Source organism: Sinocyclocheilus anshuiensis, unplaced genomic scaffold (assembly GCF_001515605.1).
Source record: "Sinocyclocheilus anshuiensis isolate Anshui unplaced genomic scaffold, SAMN03320099.WGS_v1.1 scaffold618, whole genome shotgun sequence".
NCBI lineage: Eukaryota > Metazoa > Chordata > Actinopteri > Cypriniformes > Cyprinidae > Sinocyclocheilus > Sinocyclocheilus anshuiensis.
The window spans coordinates 106,236-123,742 of NW_015547657.1; the positions used below are offsets into that span (position 1 = coordinate 106,236).

Sequence of the window (17,507 nt, forward strand, 5' to 3'; positions counted from 1 at the left end):
TAAATGTTTGGATGTTTCACCATGACCACTCCCTCTCCTTGGTCTTCAAAAATGTCTGATATTAATTTAGTGACACTCTTATGGAAATATGATAATATTTTGTAATTATCATTTAAATCTGACTATTTTTTAAACTGTGTGTCATAAGTCAATGTTATGGGGTTTAAAATCAAAATATGACTTTCTGTTACGAAACAGGACGTTGATTTCATACATGTCCTCATATGAGGATACCGGGACTAAAAGCATGTTTATTACGCATTTTGGGAGACACAACAAATTAATAGGGAAATACATTATATTTCAATATTCCTATGAAATATTATATATTATTATAAAAATATTGTCAATTATTACTCCCATATTTACAATTCTTTTTTCATTACATGTTGCCCCAAAAAACACATTAATATGCAAATTAGATTTACTTTATAGATACATTATATATAATGAGAAAACATGTTTATGGCCATTTTACACATATTTTGCATAAAGAAAAATTGTATATCAAATCATTCTGTTATAACATAGTTGAGAATTATCTTTATACAAAGTTTGGTAAAAAAAAAAAAAATAAATCCTGAAAACTAAAAATGTATTGGTTGTTTTTGCCTATGCATGTTCATTCATGCCTTTTTACTAAAAAAAAAAAAAGAGAGTCCCGATGTCATCTTCCAAGGACGTAGCATAACTTATGAATTAAATATCTTTTTTTTTAATGCTCTAAACAATGTAATGACATGAAAAAAATACTATTTTTTTCCTAAAATGTTTTGCCGGGTCTTAAGAGGTTAAGTCATGACCATAAACTGTACATGTTTTAAAAATTCTTGAGAGAGAAAAATATAATTTTATGGTGTGTTCCTTGTTTTTTCTTCCTGCCATAATTAAATTGAAAATGTAATTTAAATTATTTTCCTATATATGTGCAATGCTAGGATGAATCAAAACGGTTTTGCTTACTTTCTGTCATGAGGATCTCTTACATGAGAAACATCCTAGGAGGTGTTCGAAAAAGTTGAAAAAATTATACATTGACAAATAATTCCATGTCATTTGTCAGTTCTATAATAGCACCACATAGAGTCAATTGGATTTGTGCTTTTGTCTGAGTGGCAGATGGGATATGGAACCATCCCATTAAATGTGGGATCTCTGCAATTTACAGCTTTTCACACCTAGACAACCTAGGCACATACATTGAAGCAAACTATAATTAAGGATTGATAATGCCAACTCCAAAGGACAGAAAAAAAGACAGGACAGTCCCTGCTCTGCCTCACAGTTTCCTGTCCTGTGTCTTTATTGACATGGCAAAGAGGACTGTGCCACTGGTGCTACTGTTGCTGGTGGTTTATGGGGTCTGTGTGCCAGCTTCAGCACAAGTATGTAGAGTGCTTGGTCAGCTTGTCCTTCCTCTACTTTCTGTACAAAAAGACATCAATATTGGGGCGATTTTCTCATTTCATAGAAGTGCTCTGCTAAAGATGCATCCTTTCACTTCCAAACCAGAGCCAACAACATGCATCATGTCTGTATTAAAATAACTATTTGAGACCAAGCATTATGATGAATAAACAGTTGAACATGATTCTGAGAATTCTTTGCTGAATGTAAATACACAACCAATGCTTTATTTTCACCGCTTCAACTTGCATGAGTTTAAATTTGCTCAGACACAATTTTTTTGCAATTGAGATTAAAAACAACACACAGCTTTTGTCTGGTGTTTCTATGGGCTATAAGATATACGATTCCTGTAGCTCTATAGCTCTGACTATCCTCTCAGGCATGGCTTTGATGTATGGTTATGAAGAGACTTTAAGTGATACATCCTGCTCTAGAACCAATCTCTTCTCCTACTATTGTTTTGGCATCTTTAGTTGGTCCATTCAGCTTACCTGTTGTGAGAACTCTTACTTATCTGCTGATTGTTATCATGTTGAATAAGTGTATGATGAACAAATGGAATATGCACCAAAATACATGTTTCAAGGCATACTGAACTAATCGAATATGATTGTTGAAAATATAGAAAGTAATGTGTTAAATTGTTTATATTGTAGCAGTATGTTTATAACAGTTATGCTATTTTTATAGTAGTGATGTATTGCTTTTGTTCCTTTTTTTAGGTTGTTTTGGATAAAAAATGCATAGAATGCATAGTGGATTAGGAATATATATAAAAAAAAAGATTCTGAAAAATCCTGTGGTTAATATTCTGACTTTTTTTTTTCTAGCAGATTAGCCATTTTGCCACATGTGCATGCCTGAGTAACAGAAAAAGGCATCCATCCTCCTTCAGAACAATACCCAGTGATTATTACCAAAGCAGAGCACTGGCTTAGCTTGTCAAGCACTTTGGCTGGACCTGGGTTGGGACGGTCAGGAGTCGCAGTGACTATTGTAATAATGGCATTGCAGCATTTGAGGAGGCTGCAAAACAAGAGGGGATTTGTATTGAATACTCAGAAACCATATTAAGAGCTGATCCACAAGAGCAGTGTCTGAAGACGCTAGAAGTGATAAAGAAGGGCACTGCCAAGGTGGTGCTAACTTTTATCGCATTAGGAGATTTTGTTCCCCTCATGAAAGTAACTGCACAACACAACATCACAGGGCTGCAATGGGTTGGCAGTGAATCCTGGATCACTTCTCGAACTCTTGCAGAAACAAAGGAATAACATTTTCTCTCTGGAGCTGTGGGTTTTGCTATAGCAAATGCTAAACTTGTGGATCTGTGAGAGTTCCTAGAGAATGTGCACCCTGATCAAGAACCAAACAATGAACTGTTTAAAGTATTCTGGTAAACGGTTTTTCAGTGTACTCTGAGGACCAGTGGCAGTGATGGCTGTACTGGCTCAGAGAGACTTGCAGAGCTGCAAAATGAATATACTGATGTGTCAGAGCTAAGAATAGCAAATAAAGTGTACACTGCAGTGTATGCTATTGCACATACACTACATAATATATTAAAATACATTAAATCCTGGATTATAATAATAAATAATGGATCAATCCTTTCAGGTGTTAGAGTATACGGGAGGTGTGAAATTCACCATCAAAACAGTTGAAGAAATCTTCTTTGATGCAAGTGGTGAACCAGTGGTGAGATATGACCTTGTGAACTGACAGCTGAGAATAAAGGTTTGCAGTTTAATCATGTGGGTGTCTCACTGCCTTCAGAAAAACGTATTTGAGTCAATCAGGAACATGTTCTGTGGGTAGGAAACAGTGGACAGGTACATAGATACTAGCACATTATTGAGGGCATGTGAAGTATGTTAAAATCATGAAAAGACAGGCATTGAGAAGAACAAAGAACAAAGCCGCAACCGGTAGCCAGTGCATGGAGATAAAGAGAGGTGTAACATGGGCTCTTTTGGGCTCGTTGAAGGGCCGTTGCATTCTGAATCATTTGTAGAGGTTTGATTGTGCATGATGGAATATACAGTATATATTTAATTATATCATATGACAACATGAAATTTATATGCCATCTTATTTTCTTATAGTTGCCTGTGTCTGTGTGCAGTAAGAGCTACCCCCCTGGAACTAGGAAGGCTGCGCAAAAAGGATGACCTGTCTGCTGTTATGACTGTATTCAATGTGCTGAAGGAGAAATCAGTAACGGCACAGGTAAAACACATGCTGGATAATTCTCATTAATCGACTTCATCATGCACTTTCCATTCAGTAATCTTTCCTTGAAATTCCTTCACAGATTCTAGTGACTGCTTTCCTTATGATTTGGAGTACTGGTCGAATGAAAGCAAAGACAGATGTGTATTAAAAGTGGTTGAATTCCTTTCATATTCAGAAATCATGGGAATAGTGCTTTGTTTCTTTTCCTTCATTGGGGTGTTACTAACAACAACTGTTTATTTTCTGTTTTATTTTCATAAAGAAACACCTATTGTCAGAGCCAACAACTCAGAGCTGAGCTTCCTGTTGCTCTTCTCATTGACTTTGTGTTTTCAGAATCAGAATCAGAATCAGAATGAGCTTTATTGCCAGGTACGTTTACACATACGAGGAATTTGTTTTCGTGACAGAAGCTTCCACAGTGTAACAGAATGACAGTGACAGAACAAAAAACACAGATAATACATAAAAACAACTGCGGAGCATGCCACGGAGGCAGCCATCAGCAGCCATCAGCAGCCATCAGCGTCGGCGCCATCTTATCTCTTTTTTTTTCTCTGTTCAGTTACTTTCATTGGCCGACCCACTGAGTTGTCCTGTATTTTGCGTCACACAGCATTTGGGATCACTTTTGTCCTCTGTATCTCCTGCATGCTTGAGAAAACTATAGTAGTTTTAATGGCCTTCAAGGATACACTTCCAGTAAGTAACATCATGAAATGGTTTGGGTCTCTTTAACAGAGACTCAGTGTTGTTTCCTTAACGTTAATACAGGTGATTATCTGTGTGCTTTGGTTAACGATACCCCCCCCCCTTACCCATATATGAATTGCATTTATTACAGAGAAAATATCATCCTAATGTAACTTAGGTTCAGCTCTTGGTTTTTGGGCTTCTTTTTGTTATACTGGTTTGCTATCAATCTTCTGTTTTGTTTTAGCTTTTCTTTCCTCGGAAGCTCCCTGATAACTTCAACGAGGCCAAGTTCATCACATTCAGTATGATTATATTCTGTACTGTATGGCTCACATTTATTCCAGCTTATGACAGTTCTCCTGGAAAATTTACTGTAGCCGTGGAGATATTTGCTATTTTAGCTTTTAGTTTTGGTTTACTATTTTGCATATTTGCTCTAAAATGTTACATAATTTTACTAAAACCTGAGAAGAACACAATGAAGCAAATAATGGGGAAATCTTCACCTAAAACACTTTAAACCCACATATAAACATGTAATTGAACAACATTGCTGTATAAAGCAACAGATAAGTAACCCAGATGGGGAGAAAAAAAAATTGGTAACACTTTATTTCGATAGTCCACTTTAGACATTTTACTAACAGTAAGTAACTTTGCAACTACATGTCAACTAGCAGTCATTAGAGTATTAGTAGACTGTCTGCTTAATATCTTCTAACACTTTATTTTGATGGGTCAACAACATACAACATACTGACTATCAGAAACTTTGCAAGTACAGTGGGTACGGAAAGTATTCAGACCCCCTTCAATTTTTCACTCTTTGTTATATTGCATAGAATGTCTAAAGTGGACTATCAAAATAAAGTGTAACCAAAAAATTATAAATATTTTATCTGACAGTAAACTGTAAACATGAAACCTTCAATTAAAAGCACAGTCTTTGTGATTGTAGGTACTAGGGATAGCTTTCATAATAACTGGAAATGGTTCATTATTATTGCCTGATCTGACAGAGAAAAAAAATACAGTTCTATCTGATGAACGGGTGGATTCCATTTCCATCATGTGAAATGATAGCTACACAATACCAGCACTGCTTCCACTGTTGTCTGACCCATTCGTTCTGCTCTCCACAGGCTGTGGAAGGCTCTGCAGTGTAGACCGGGATAGCACTAGACACAGTGGACTCTCAGTGACCATCTCTATCACAGCCATGTTCTGGACTTGCATTATATACTTCCTAAAAAATAACATTGACTTCTTGCAGTTAACAAAAAATTTGAAATTTCAATTGATTGCTTGTATTTCTAACAGCTATTTAAATCATATAGCCATTTGTTTGTTTTATGATTGAAATTTATGTACACAAGCTTATACCTCTTATGTGCGCAATATGTGTTATACCTCATAATATGCTACGTAATTTTGACACAAGTTCAGGATGGTTGTTAAATACAACAGCTGATACCAGAACAAGGGGAATAGGATACAAAACCACTGAGCCCAACTTTTATTTGTGCTTTTTCTTGAAAAGCTGAAATTTCACTCTGACTGCATTATACCTGACCAAACATCGTTATCATGTGGCTTAGACTCTTTAGTAATTGGATGGATGGATGGATGGATGGATGGATTAATGAATGAATGAATGAATGAATGAATGAATGCATTTTCTGATCAGGGCATAACCATCATTTCAGATGTGAGGGGGGCAGAATGTCAAGTGTAAAACCATTTTCAATTATATTCTATTCTATTCTATAGTCTATGGTTTAATAAAAAATAAAAATAAAAAAAGTCACTCAAACCACACTATTGCAAAGTGACTATGTAATTGATTTGAACTGATAAACATTTCACAGTAAGTATACCTTTTATCAGTACAATTATAACATGCAATAGATGTTTACTGTAATTTAGTCATTCAGGTTTGAGTAACTTTTTTTCTTTTTCAAGATGTAACATTTTCTTCATGGTTTCCGGCTACTTTGTTTAAAAAAAAATCAAAACATCTAAACATTAACAATGCCATCTTTATTCTAATTTAAAGGGTGTTGATAACACAACTGATAACACAGAGTTTGAGACTGTTTATCAGTTAGTTGAGCAAGAAGATAAAAAAATAGCCTTTGATCATGAATAATTATATATCCAAATGCAAAACCTAATTGGAAAAGTATGCAATATATTGTTTATGAAAACACTTTTCTCGGCAACTAGAGATTGCACAAACCCATTTGAATATAAATAGGGCTAAACAGGCATCTAGTGGTGAACCATGCATTACTCTTGCCTTGATTTCTTTCTTTCAAACCTATAGCAGATAATCGGCCTTCATTTTTATGTATTATTATTATTATTATTATTATTATTATTGTTATTATAATTGCCTTTGCTGGGTTTCCACTATTTTTTTTTTTTGTGGAAAATTTAAAGGTGAATGCTGTTTACAAAAGAGTTATGAAAATACACTCAAAATATATGTAAATCTATGCAGATCGCTAACTTTTTAATTGCCACTTACTAAATATTCATCAAGAGGAATAGGTAGAATTTGGTTATCTCTGGACTTAGTAGATGTTGGACAATTAGGGTCAGATTTACTCTTGGCGTTTAACACTAGTACTACCAAGACAGTCATTTTGACCATTTTTAAATTTTGAAATGTAATAACTTTGTTTAAATAAAACCCATATAACTATAATACCCTGACTTTTGTTAAATGTGTGTATATTTTATTATAAAATTGTTATTTTATTAAAATTACAAAACACAAAAGAGTTCACAAAAGTTTCTACCTTGAATGGCCAAAGCGGTCAAATTGACCGTTCGAATTACAGACAGCGTATAATTTCTGCTTTTGCGATTTTTTTCCCGCAGTTGAAGATGCGCGTCACTGTTTCCTAGCAACTTCTGTTCTAGTTGTTTTTATATTCTATTGCTAAGCTAAAATTCCTGTTTTTTAAAAAAAAGCCGGGTGGACACAATACAACAACTGCTGTCATTCAATCTGCCACGGTTCCAGGTATGTTAGGCTGGAAGACTATAGCCTGGCTGTTATCAATAATAGCCTACTTCAATGTTATGACAAAATAGCCATAATAATAATAATAATAATAATAATGGATATTATTATTTGCATGCTAGTGTAATGCTATAGCTAATGCATAGCTAATTTTAGCCCAGACAAGACTGATATTGTGAAATAAAACAAACTAATAATAAGCGACAGTGACGGTGTTTATTATTACCTATACTATCATAACAGATCCATTTATTCATGGATCACGATTCCAGTGGTGGCTGCATAGAATTGTTTCCGATTCATGTGATGCAAACATTTCCAATAACTCCAGAACTTTGTAAAGTTAAAAAGTAAAAATGTATTGAAAAAAAGATGTATGTAATAATTTCCAAAATTCACAACATGTTTTATCTACAGAAATATTCTGCTTCCGTTCATATTTGTTGTCATTTAGACTTTCAAATACAACATTTCCACTGCAGTGAAAAACTTTTGCTCTCCCGCTTGCCGGACACAATTGCGAGGCACGCACATTCGGGAGAGGTCTACGTAGCCCTTACACAATTAAATATTACAAAAAATATCATATTTTTAGGGTGATTACATCATAAACTATGATGACAGACATTCAAAGCTTCATTGTAAAACCTTAAAAGAAGCTTTGAATGTAAATATGATATGACAAAAATGACATTCAGTTCAGTCTAGTATGAACAGTCAGAATGACCGCTATGGCCATTCTAGTAGTTATAGAATTCCGGTATATAAGTCTGCTAGTGTTACAGAACAACTGTTAGGATTTACTAAAGACGTGCAGTGGCAAATTAGCAAAGAAAAGGCATGGACAGTCATTTTTGCAGCTGACCTTACTTCATATGCATTTCAGTGTCCCTTTCAGATGCAACATTTATGGCAGGAGAGTATTTAACTGAATCACACAACATGATTTACTAAGGTTTGAGGTAGTCAATTTACTGGTATTTTTCCCGATTATTTACCCCCAGCCCAAAAAAATAAATGTCCTAACCCATTTTGCACTTGACATGGCTTCGATTGTTGCTGCCAGGAGGAGGCACCGCAGAGAACAGTGGTAGTAGGGAGATTATTTTTTTCCACTGGTATGCAGGGCTGGATTAACGCACGGCCCTACCACGCAGGCACTGGACCAGAGGGGGGCCCAGCCAAATTACTAACCGTAACCGTAGTCAAAATAGTTGAACCCCAAAATGTTGCCCTATCCGTGCAACACTTTGATGAAATAAATTTTTTTTTGATAACTATGCTGTGTGTGTCTTTCAGTTATGCATGGCAAATTTGGACAAACAGGCTACTAGGAGTTAGTTAAATTCTAAATGGTGGAAAATTTATATATATATATATATATATATTGAAATTATTTTAGAGTCCTACTTTATATTAGGTGTCTCTACTTACATCCACACACACACACACACACACACACACAAATACAAAATAAAAATAAATCTTGCTGCTATTGATGTGGGATATCGTTAAGGTTAGGAACAGGTTTGGTAGTCTGGTTAGGTTTAAGTGTAGGTTTAAAGGGTAAGAGTAGGGTCAACAGTGTAATTATAGATGTAACTACAGAAATGAATTTCAGTTGTAATTACAGGTAGGGATTTTAAATATACGTACAATGTAAAAACATGTATGTACAAAATGAGTACATTGTATCAAATAATTAATTAAAATATAAATACACAGTAAAGACAATTAATATAAAGTGGGTCCGTTTTTAACGAATATCCTCAAAAAGCTTTTTTGTAAATTCATAAATGCTTAACAAACCCACCAGGTAAACCAATTGTTTCTGGTATAGGCAATCTTATGGACAGAATTTCCAGTTGTGTAGATTACCATATAAAAGATCTTGTTCCAAATCTAAAAGACAGTTCCGAGTTCCTGATATATCTTAAAGATCTGCCACAACTTGATTCAGATACAATAATGTATACCCTTGATATTGAATCTCTTTATACCAATACTGATCATAAAAGGGACTTGAAGCGTTAGAACAATTTCTTAATAAAATGACAAATAAAATTCCATCTACAGTATTTTTTGATTGAATTAGCTTATTTTGTTCTGAAATTGATTTTTTTTTTCTTTTTTGATGACATTCCATACATTCAAATTTCAGGCACAGCAATGGGAACAAAAATGGCACCTAGTTTTGCAAGTCTTTTTGTGGGTCTACTGGAATAAAATATTTTATATGAAAAAAAAACAACAACAATTTCTTACCACATATTATTTCATGGAAAAGATACATTGATGATGTGTTTCTACTTTGGAAAGGGGAAGTTACTATTTTTTACAAATTCATACAATTTCTTAATATGAATTTTAATGGTCTAAAATTTTCTTTAACTTTTGATATGGAAAAAATTCACTTTTTGAATATTGGTTAAAAAAAAGAGACAATAACCTCACTTCATCCCTATATACGAAACCAACAGACAGGAACACATTGTTACATGGTAAAAGTTTCCATCCAGTTTATTTTTTTTTTAAAGTTTACCGATAGGTCAACTCACAAGAATAAAACGTATTTGTGAAGATAGTGATGAATATGAAACAGAAAAAACATGGAATGTTATCAAAATATAAAGAAAGAAGTTACAATTGAAAAGTGGCTTTCATTTTCAGAACAAAAGGCTAGACGCCGTGAAGATCGTCTAAACCCAAACAAATGTAGGAGAACATCATCAAGGTCAGGTATTATATATTGTACTACATATGCACCAAAAACTTTCAATATAAGTAGGGTGGTGAAAAAATACTGGTACATTCTACAAGATGATCCATCCCTAAAAGATACGTTTAAAGACCCTCCACTTATTGATTACAAAAGAGCCAGAAACATTAGGGATCAACTAGTTAGGGCTTGTTCCCCGAAGAAATCTACAAGCAGGACTCTTACAGGAAAAACCCCTCTTGGAAATGTGTTTTGAGCACCCTATTTTTAAAAAAGATATACACATTAAAAGTTTTATTAAATGCAATACTAAAAAGGTCATATATATAATCTAATTAGGAAAAGAAGAGAGGTATTTTGGATTTTTTATTTAAAAAGTTTGTTCGCTATTGGCATGAATGAAGAGCTTGTTTTAAAATAATTTTTATAAGATCGTTTCTATAATGATTTTGCATATAGGTGTGCATTGTATTCTATAATATATATACAAAATAAAATTCCCTTTTTAATTACATTCTTTGTTTGCTTTGACCCCTTAACGTCACAAGTGTCACTGGTATTGTATCAATATAATAATTTTTTTCCCACGCACCTTGTTGATTGTGTGAAGTTGCACCAGAACTATCATACCACCTAATATAATATAAAGTGTGACTGTCTACATATATATATATATATAGTCAGGATTGTAGAGCGTTCTCAGTGATTTTCTGATCTGCGGCTGATTTCATGCGCGAGGTAAGCTATCCGCGAAGCGCTCGCCCAAGCGGAAAAATGTGCTGATCCTGACAGATTTCGTTTGCCGAAAATCAAATTGTGTTTGTTGCAAAACCAACTCGACTAAATTAAAAGAAAAAAACACTGTAACTTTTTGTTTTCTCAAGCAAAGCAAATTTTACAAGTCCACTGAAAACATATCTTCTTACATTTTTGGTCATAGACAACGTATGTTGAAGATATACGTTATTGTCAACGTTATGTGACAATAAGTGGTAAAAAAATAATAATGTTTATAAAAACGTGGGCTATATACAATTTTAATAATAACAAACATCATATTGTTCCCTTTGTTTTGCGTATGCTTACAGTCAGAGTCCTCTGATTTTATTATAGTTTGCAAGGTTGCAACGTTACTTTGCAATATTTTAAATACTTTTGCGTATTTTGCATGGTTTGACATTGGGGAATCCCCCCCATCTCCCCACCCTCTGATTACATATCATAACGTAACTACATGTAAACGTTATTTGGCATTTTTTACTTAGAAAACCAGCTATGTTTTTCTAGCATTCGAATAACAATTGATAAACCTGAAACGACAGAAGAAGGATTGGAGATGAATTTAATTTACAAATAAGGTAGGTATATCAGCTAAATATCTTACTTCACTATTGTTTCTTCCATAATGACAAATAAGCGTAAAAAGCCAACTAGCATTAAAGATTCATAATGCCAACCCCACCCAAAGGACATTTAAAGACAATAAAAGGCAGCACTATCCCTGTTCTCCCTCAGAGGTTCCTGCTCTTCATACAGATTGGCATGGCAAAGAGGACTGTGTCACTGCCGCTACTGTTGCTGGTGGTGTATGGCGTCTATTCAGCACAACTCTGCAGACTGCTTAGTCAGCCTGCCCTTCCTCTACTTTCTACAGAAAGAGACATTAACATTGGAGCGATATTCTCAATCCACATTAGTGCTCTGCTAAAGATGCATCCTTTCACTTCCAAACCAGAGCCAACAACATGTGCCAGGTTTGTATGATGATATAAAAAAGCTGAACATGACTATTTAATGATATAATAAAACTTTGATGTAATAAAACTAATGTTTTATTTTCACAGCTTCAGCTTGCGTGAATTTAAATTTGCTCAGACACTGATTTTTGCCATTGAGGAGATTAATAACAACACACAGCTATTGCCTGGTGTTTCTTTGGGCTATAAGATATATGATTCCTGTGGCTCAATAGCTCAGGCTATCTTCTCAGGCATGGCTTTGATGAATGGATATGAAGAGACTCTGAGTGACACGTCCTGTTCTAGACCACCAGCTGTTAATGCCATTGTTGGAGAGTCAAACTCCTCTCCAACCATAGCCTTGGCTTCTGTAGTTGGTCCATTCAGTTTGCCTGTTGTAAGAACTCTCATTTATCTGCTGTTTGTTATAATGTTAAATCAGTGCATGATGAACCACTGAAGCACGCACCAAAAATATGTGCTTCAAGTCATATTTAACCAACTAAAAACAATTGTTGTAAATGCAGAAAACAGTGTGTTAAATTATTTAGATTGTTGCAGTCTATGTGATAACAATTATGCATTTTTGGATATTAGAAATATTAAAATAAATTGTATGTATTTAGTAAATGAAAAACTGTGTAGTTAAAATGTTCTGGCTTTTTTTTCTTGCAGATCAGTCATTTTGCCACATGTGCATGCCTGAGTAACAGAAAAAGGTTTGCATCCTTCTTCAGAACAATACCCAGTGATTATTACCAAAGCAGAGCACTGGCTCAGCTTGTAAAGCACTTTGGCTGGACCTGGGTTGGCACAGTAAGGAGTCGCAGTGACTATGGTAATAATGGCATTGCAGCATTTGAGGAGGCTGCAAAACAAGTAGGGATTTGTATTGAATACTCAGAAACCATATTAAGAACTGATCCACAAGAGCAGTTTCTGAAGACGCTAGAAGTGATAAAGAAGGGCACTGCCAAGGTGGTGCTGGCTTTTGTTGCACTAAGAGATTTTTTCCCCCTTGTGAATGTAATTGCGCAACACAACATCACAGGGATACAGTGGGTTGGCAGTGAATCCTGGATCACTTCTCGAACTATTGCAGAAACAAAGGAATACAGTTTCCTTTCTGGAGCTGTGGGTTTTGCTATAGCAAATGCTAAACTTGTGGGTCTGCGAGAGTTCCTAGTGAATGTGCACCCTGATCAAGAACCAAACAATGAACTTTTAAAAGAATTCTGGGAGATAGCTTTTCAGTGTTCCTTCAGGATTAGCAGCAATGGTGGTTGTACTGGTTCAGAGAAACTGGCAGAGCTGCAAAATGAATATACTGATGTTTCAGAGCTACGGATAGCAAATAAAGTGTACACTGCAGTGTATGCTATTGCACATACACTACATAATATATTAAAAGACTTCAAATCCTCCAACAGTAGCAAAGTAGAACGGCCCACACCACAAAAGGTATTTAGAGCACATAAAATAACAATATAAAAAACATAATACAAATTATTAAAATAGAATAGGTGTGAGCACAAAAAACAAATAAATAAAAATAATTAAATCATAATCATAGAAAAAACTAACTTTTTAATCTAGAATATAATAATAATAATAATAATCTAATTAAAATGTGGTTTCCTCTCAGGTGTTGGAGTATATGAGAGATGTGAGATTCACTGTCAAAACAGGTGAAGACATTTTCTTTGATGCAAGTGGTGATCCAGTAGCGAGATATGACCTTGTGAACTGGCAGCCTGCTGGGAATGGAGGTCTGCAGTTTAAGCATGTGGGTGTCTATGACAGCTCACTGCCTTCAGAGAAACATCTTCAGGTTAATCAGGAAAATGTGTTATGGGCAGGGAACAGTGGACAGGTATATTAATACTAATTAATAACAAATTATTGAGGTCACATGAAATATCTGAATTGTGAAAAGGACAGCCAAGTACAGAACAATCATTTTAACAAACTTATATGAAATATAAATATATGAAAGCAGAGTGTCAAAAAAAAAAATAAAAAAACATTCCAAGGTGTCAAACAATTACTTGAACTATTCAAATCATATTAAGTTGAGGTTTTATATGACAACTTGTTTTCTTATAGTTGCCTGTGTCCGTATGCAGTGAGACCTGCCCCCCAGGCACTAGGAAGGCTGTGCAAAAAGGACGACCTGTCTGCTGTTATGACTGTATAGCATGTGCAGAGGGAGAAATCAGTAATGGCACAGGTAAAATAGGACATCCTGGTGTGATAAAGTGATGAGCAATACTGTCTGTTGTTCTAGGTTCTTAATCATTCACTTTCCATTTTTTTTTTGCTCTTTTTTTATTTATTTTTCTTCACAGATTCTAGTGACTGCTTCCCTTGTGATTTGGAATACTGGTCGAATGAAAGCAAAGACAGATGTGTCTTAAAAATGGTTGAATTCCTTTCCTATACTGAAATCATGGGGATGGTGCTTTGTATTTTTTCCTTCATTGGAGTGTTATTAACAGCAATGGTATCTTTTCTTTTTTATCTTCATAAAGAAACACCTATTGTAAGAGCCAACAATTCAGAGCTGAGCTTCCTGTTGCTCTTCTCACTCTCACTGTGTTTTCTCTGTTCACTTACTTTCATTGGTCGACCCACTGAGTGGTCCTGTATGTTGCGTCACACAGCATTTGGGATCACTTTTGTTCTTTGCATCTCCTGTGTTTTGGGGAAAACAATAGTGGTCTTAATGGCTTTCAGGGCTACACTTCCAGGAAGCAATGTCATGAAATGGTTTGGGCCTCTTCAACAGAGACTCAGTGTTGTTTCCTTAACGTTAATACAGGTGATTATCTGTGTGATTTGGTTAACAATATCCCCTCCTTTCCCATATATGAATTTGAGCTATTACAGAGAAAAGATCATCCTAGAATGTAACTTAGGTTCAGCTCTTGGTTTCTGGGCTGTTCTGGGTTATACTGGCATGCTATCAATCTTGTGTTTTGTTTTAGCTTTTCTTGCTCGGAAACTCCCTGATAATTTCAATGAGGCCAAGTTCATAACATTCAGTATGCTCATATTCTGTGCTGTCTGGCTCACATTTATCCCAGCTTATGTCAGTTCTCCTGGAAAATTTACTGTAGCTGTAGAGATATTTGCTATTTTAGCTTCGAGTTTTGGTTTACTGTTTTGCATATTTGCTCCAAAATGTTACATAATTTTGCTAAAACCAGAGAAAAACACAAAGAAACAAATGATGGGGAAATCTTAAACTCACAAATAATTGAACAATATAGCTATATTAAGCAATAGATAACAAAAAAAAAAAACAGCCTTTGAAGAAAAGTTTTAAAACCAGTAACTTGGAAAGGTTCATTATAGCTGTTTGAACTGACAAACTGATAAAAATGCACTCCTGTCTGTTTAACTGGTGGTTCTGCTCCTCTCAGGCTGTGGCAGGCTTTGCAGGGAAGGCCAGGTCAGCACTATGCACAGCACTCTTGTTTACTATCTACAAAGAAAATCAATGAAAAAAAGTTTTGAGTTTTTTGAATGGAAAATAAATCTAATAGCCTGTATTATCCTCAGTTAAATATGCAGCCATTTATTTGGTTTAAAACTATTTCATGGGCATGCGTTTATGCCTCTTAAGTCCATGTTTTGTATCAAGTATCATACACATGCCATATTAAATGTGAACCATTCATTCATTCATTCATTTGTTTATTTATTTATTTTTTGTTCATCTATCTATCCTTTTATGAATACTAAGGTTTCGAACATACTTCTTTCTTCACATACTGTTTTCTCCTACTATATAGTAGGTTAGTAGACATATTCAAATGCAACTTATACATACGTACGTCCGAATCTCACGAGAATTAGTGCACCAGCCAGGTAATTCTCGGCTACTCTTTTATGAATACTGAGAGTTCAAACATATTAATTCGCTCGCCTACTGCTTTTTTTCTACTACATAATAGGGAAGTATGCGGTTTCGAACGCAGCGCTTGGCTCTCCAGGAGCTGGGTATGACACCCCTGATCTGTGTCCTGTGACCTGTGAGCCCTGATGAGTGTAAGTTCGTCTTCGTCACATTCCCGATGTGAGTACACTGTCCAAAAATGGACTACCATCGTCTCACACAATCAAAAAATATACATTGGACTATGTTTTTGTGACTCCAGCTTGTGCGTGGAGGTGGTGTGCTCCGCTGCTTGCTGTGGCATTGCATACGGCCTAAACTGATTCCATTGGCCTGCCTTCGTTAACGCTGTTTGCAGTCTGGTTACTGCTGACATAATGGCTGCGTCTTTGACGGGAGAATTTAGTGGCTGTCGTCGTTCAGTGTTCACGTTTTTCATTTGGGGACCTAGAGTTTTGCACTCATTTGGACTCTGTGGCACTCAAGATGTGCTTCGACGTGGGTTGCGTGTCTACAACATTGGGCCTGCTCTGATTGACATCTCACGCTACTGCTTATTCTGCTTGGACTGTTAGCTTGGACATATGTATGTTTTCACTCTTAATTTTTTTTGCGTATACTGTATTGTTTATTGTATTTGTCTTGTTATATGTATTTACGTTTAATGTTTGACTAGTAAAGTGCTTTGAGCTTGGGAAAAGCACTATATAAATTGAACTCATTATTATTATATTATTATGATACCACACTCTGCTATTACTCTCCATGATCAAGAATTATTTTTTTTTTTTCGTCAGATGGCTCAAAGGTCTATGATGAAAGTGGAGCTGGCAGTTGTCAAAAAGGTGCTCCACGAAAGAATAGTTACAGCACATAACAAAGGTAAAAATAAACAAGGAGGAGCATTGTGGGAAATAATACCACAATCCCAGACATCCTATTCGGACAGGATTAGTTTTCTTAGGAACACTGAGCTTGCCAAGAATCAGTATTTTTCCTGTTCAAAATCAAATAGAGGAACTTGTTTTTTTTTTGGTAAATTAGCATAATTCAGAGGTGGAAGATGGGGTGACTTTTTTTTTCTTATGGTATCAGTTGCCACCCCATGCCACTCAGTAAATCATACCTATTAACTGGCATATGTAGTTCCATGAAGAACTTTTGCCATTCACGGAAACTTTCCATTGCACAAAAGTTTCTTTATAATGGAAAAAATAAATAGGTTCTTAAAATATAATTCATCACACTAAGAACGGTTCACAGAAAGGTTTCTTGGGGAACCCAACATGGTTGTTTTATTGAATGGCTACAAAACCCCCCTTTTTGAACGCTTTATTTTTAATAGTGTATTTACACTAAAGTACAAATATACACAAACTCTGCTCACCATTGTCAGTTTGAGCAAGACAAAAGAAAAAGGGAAAAAAATAAAAGAAAAAGAAACCATGCTAGCCTAGTAACTGGAGCAGTGATGTTTAGAGTAAGGACAGTGGATTTACCTTTTGATACTACTGACCCAAATTTAAATCTGTCTTTTTCTGATTCCATTTTTCTACCTTTCTAATTGCAAAGAAAATCTTGGATAAGTGGAAATGAAGTGCCTAATAAGAATTTAATAGTGGGATTAAAATGTTTAATGAGTATTAAATAAACATATAATTGCAATTGGCTAACACCAGGATGTCTTTCGAAAAGAGTAGAGGTGTGACCTCGGCATCCTGGCCAAATTTGCCCATTGGCCTCTGATCATCATGGCCTCCTAACAATCCCCATATC

At 35.2% G+C, this 17,507-nt stretch overlaps 1 protein-coding gene and 1 pseudogene across 1 annotated transcript; both read left to right on the plus strand.

Annotated features, from left to right (window-relative positions):
• LOC107702179 (extracellular calcium-sensing receptor-like) overlaps positions 1-4,861 on the plus strand; it is a 28,602-nt pseudogene extending 23,741 nt beyond the window's left edge.
• A 6,772-nt stretch (positions 4,862-11,633) lies between these two features.
• LOC107702193 (extracellular calcium-sensing receptor-like) lies at positions 11,634-15,077 on the plus strand. The gene is made up of 6 exons (XM_016504433.1): positions 11,634-11,845; positions 11,936-12,227; positions 12,506-13,291; positions 13,476-13,703; positions 13,937-14,060; positions 14,179-15,077. Exons 1-6 carry the CDS (start codon positions 11,634-11,636, stop codon positions 15,075-15,077), a joined length of 2,541 nt encoding a protein of 846 aa, XP_016359919.1.
• Positions 15,078-17,507: the final 2,430 nt, after the last annotated feature.

What these genes read in the sequence shown, in the direction of transcription:
- LOC107702193 (XM_016504433.1), top strand. Translation starts at nt 11,634, where the DNA reads ATGGCAAAGAGGACTGTGTCACTGCCGCTACTGTTGCTGGTGGTGTAT. An exon ending in GGGCAGGGAACAGTGGACAG is followed by an intron (nt 13,704 to 13,936) that starts GTATATTAATAC and finishes GTTTTCTTATAG; the next exon opens with TTGCCTGTGTCCGTATGCAG. An exon ending in AGAAATCAGTAATGGCACAG is followed by an intron (nt 14,061 to 14,178) that starts GTAAAATAGGAC and finishes TTTTCTTCACAG; the next exon opens with ATTCTAGTGACTGCTTCCCT.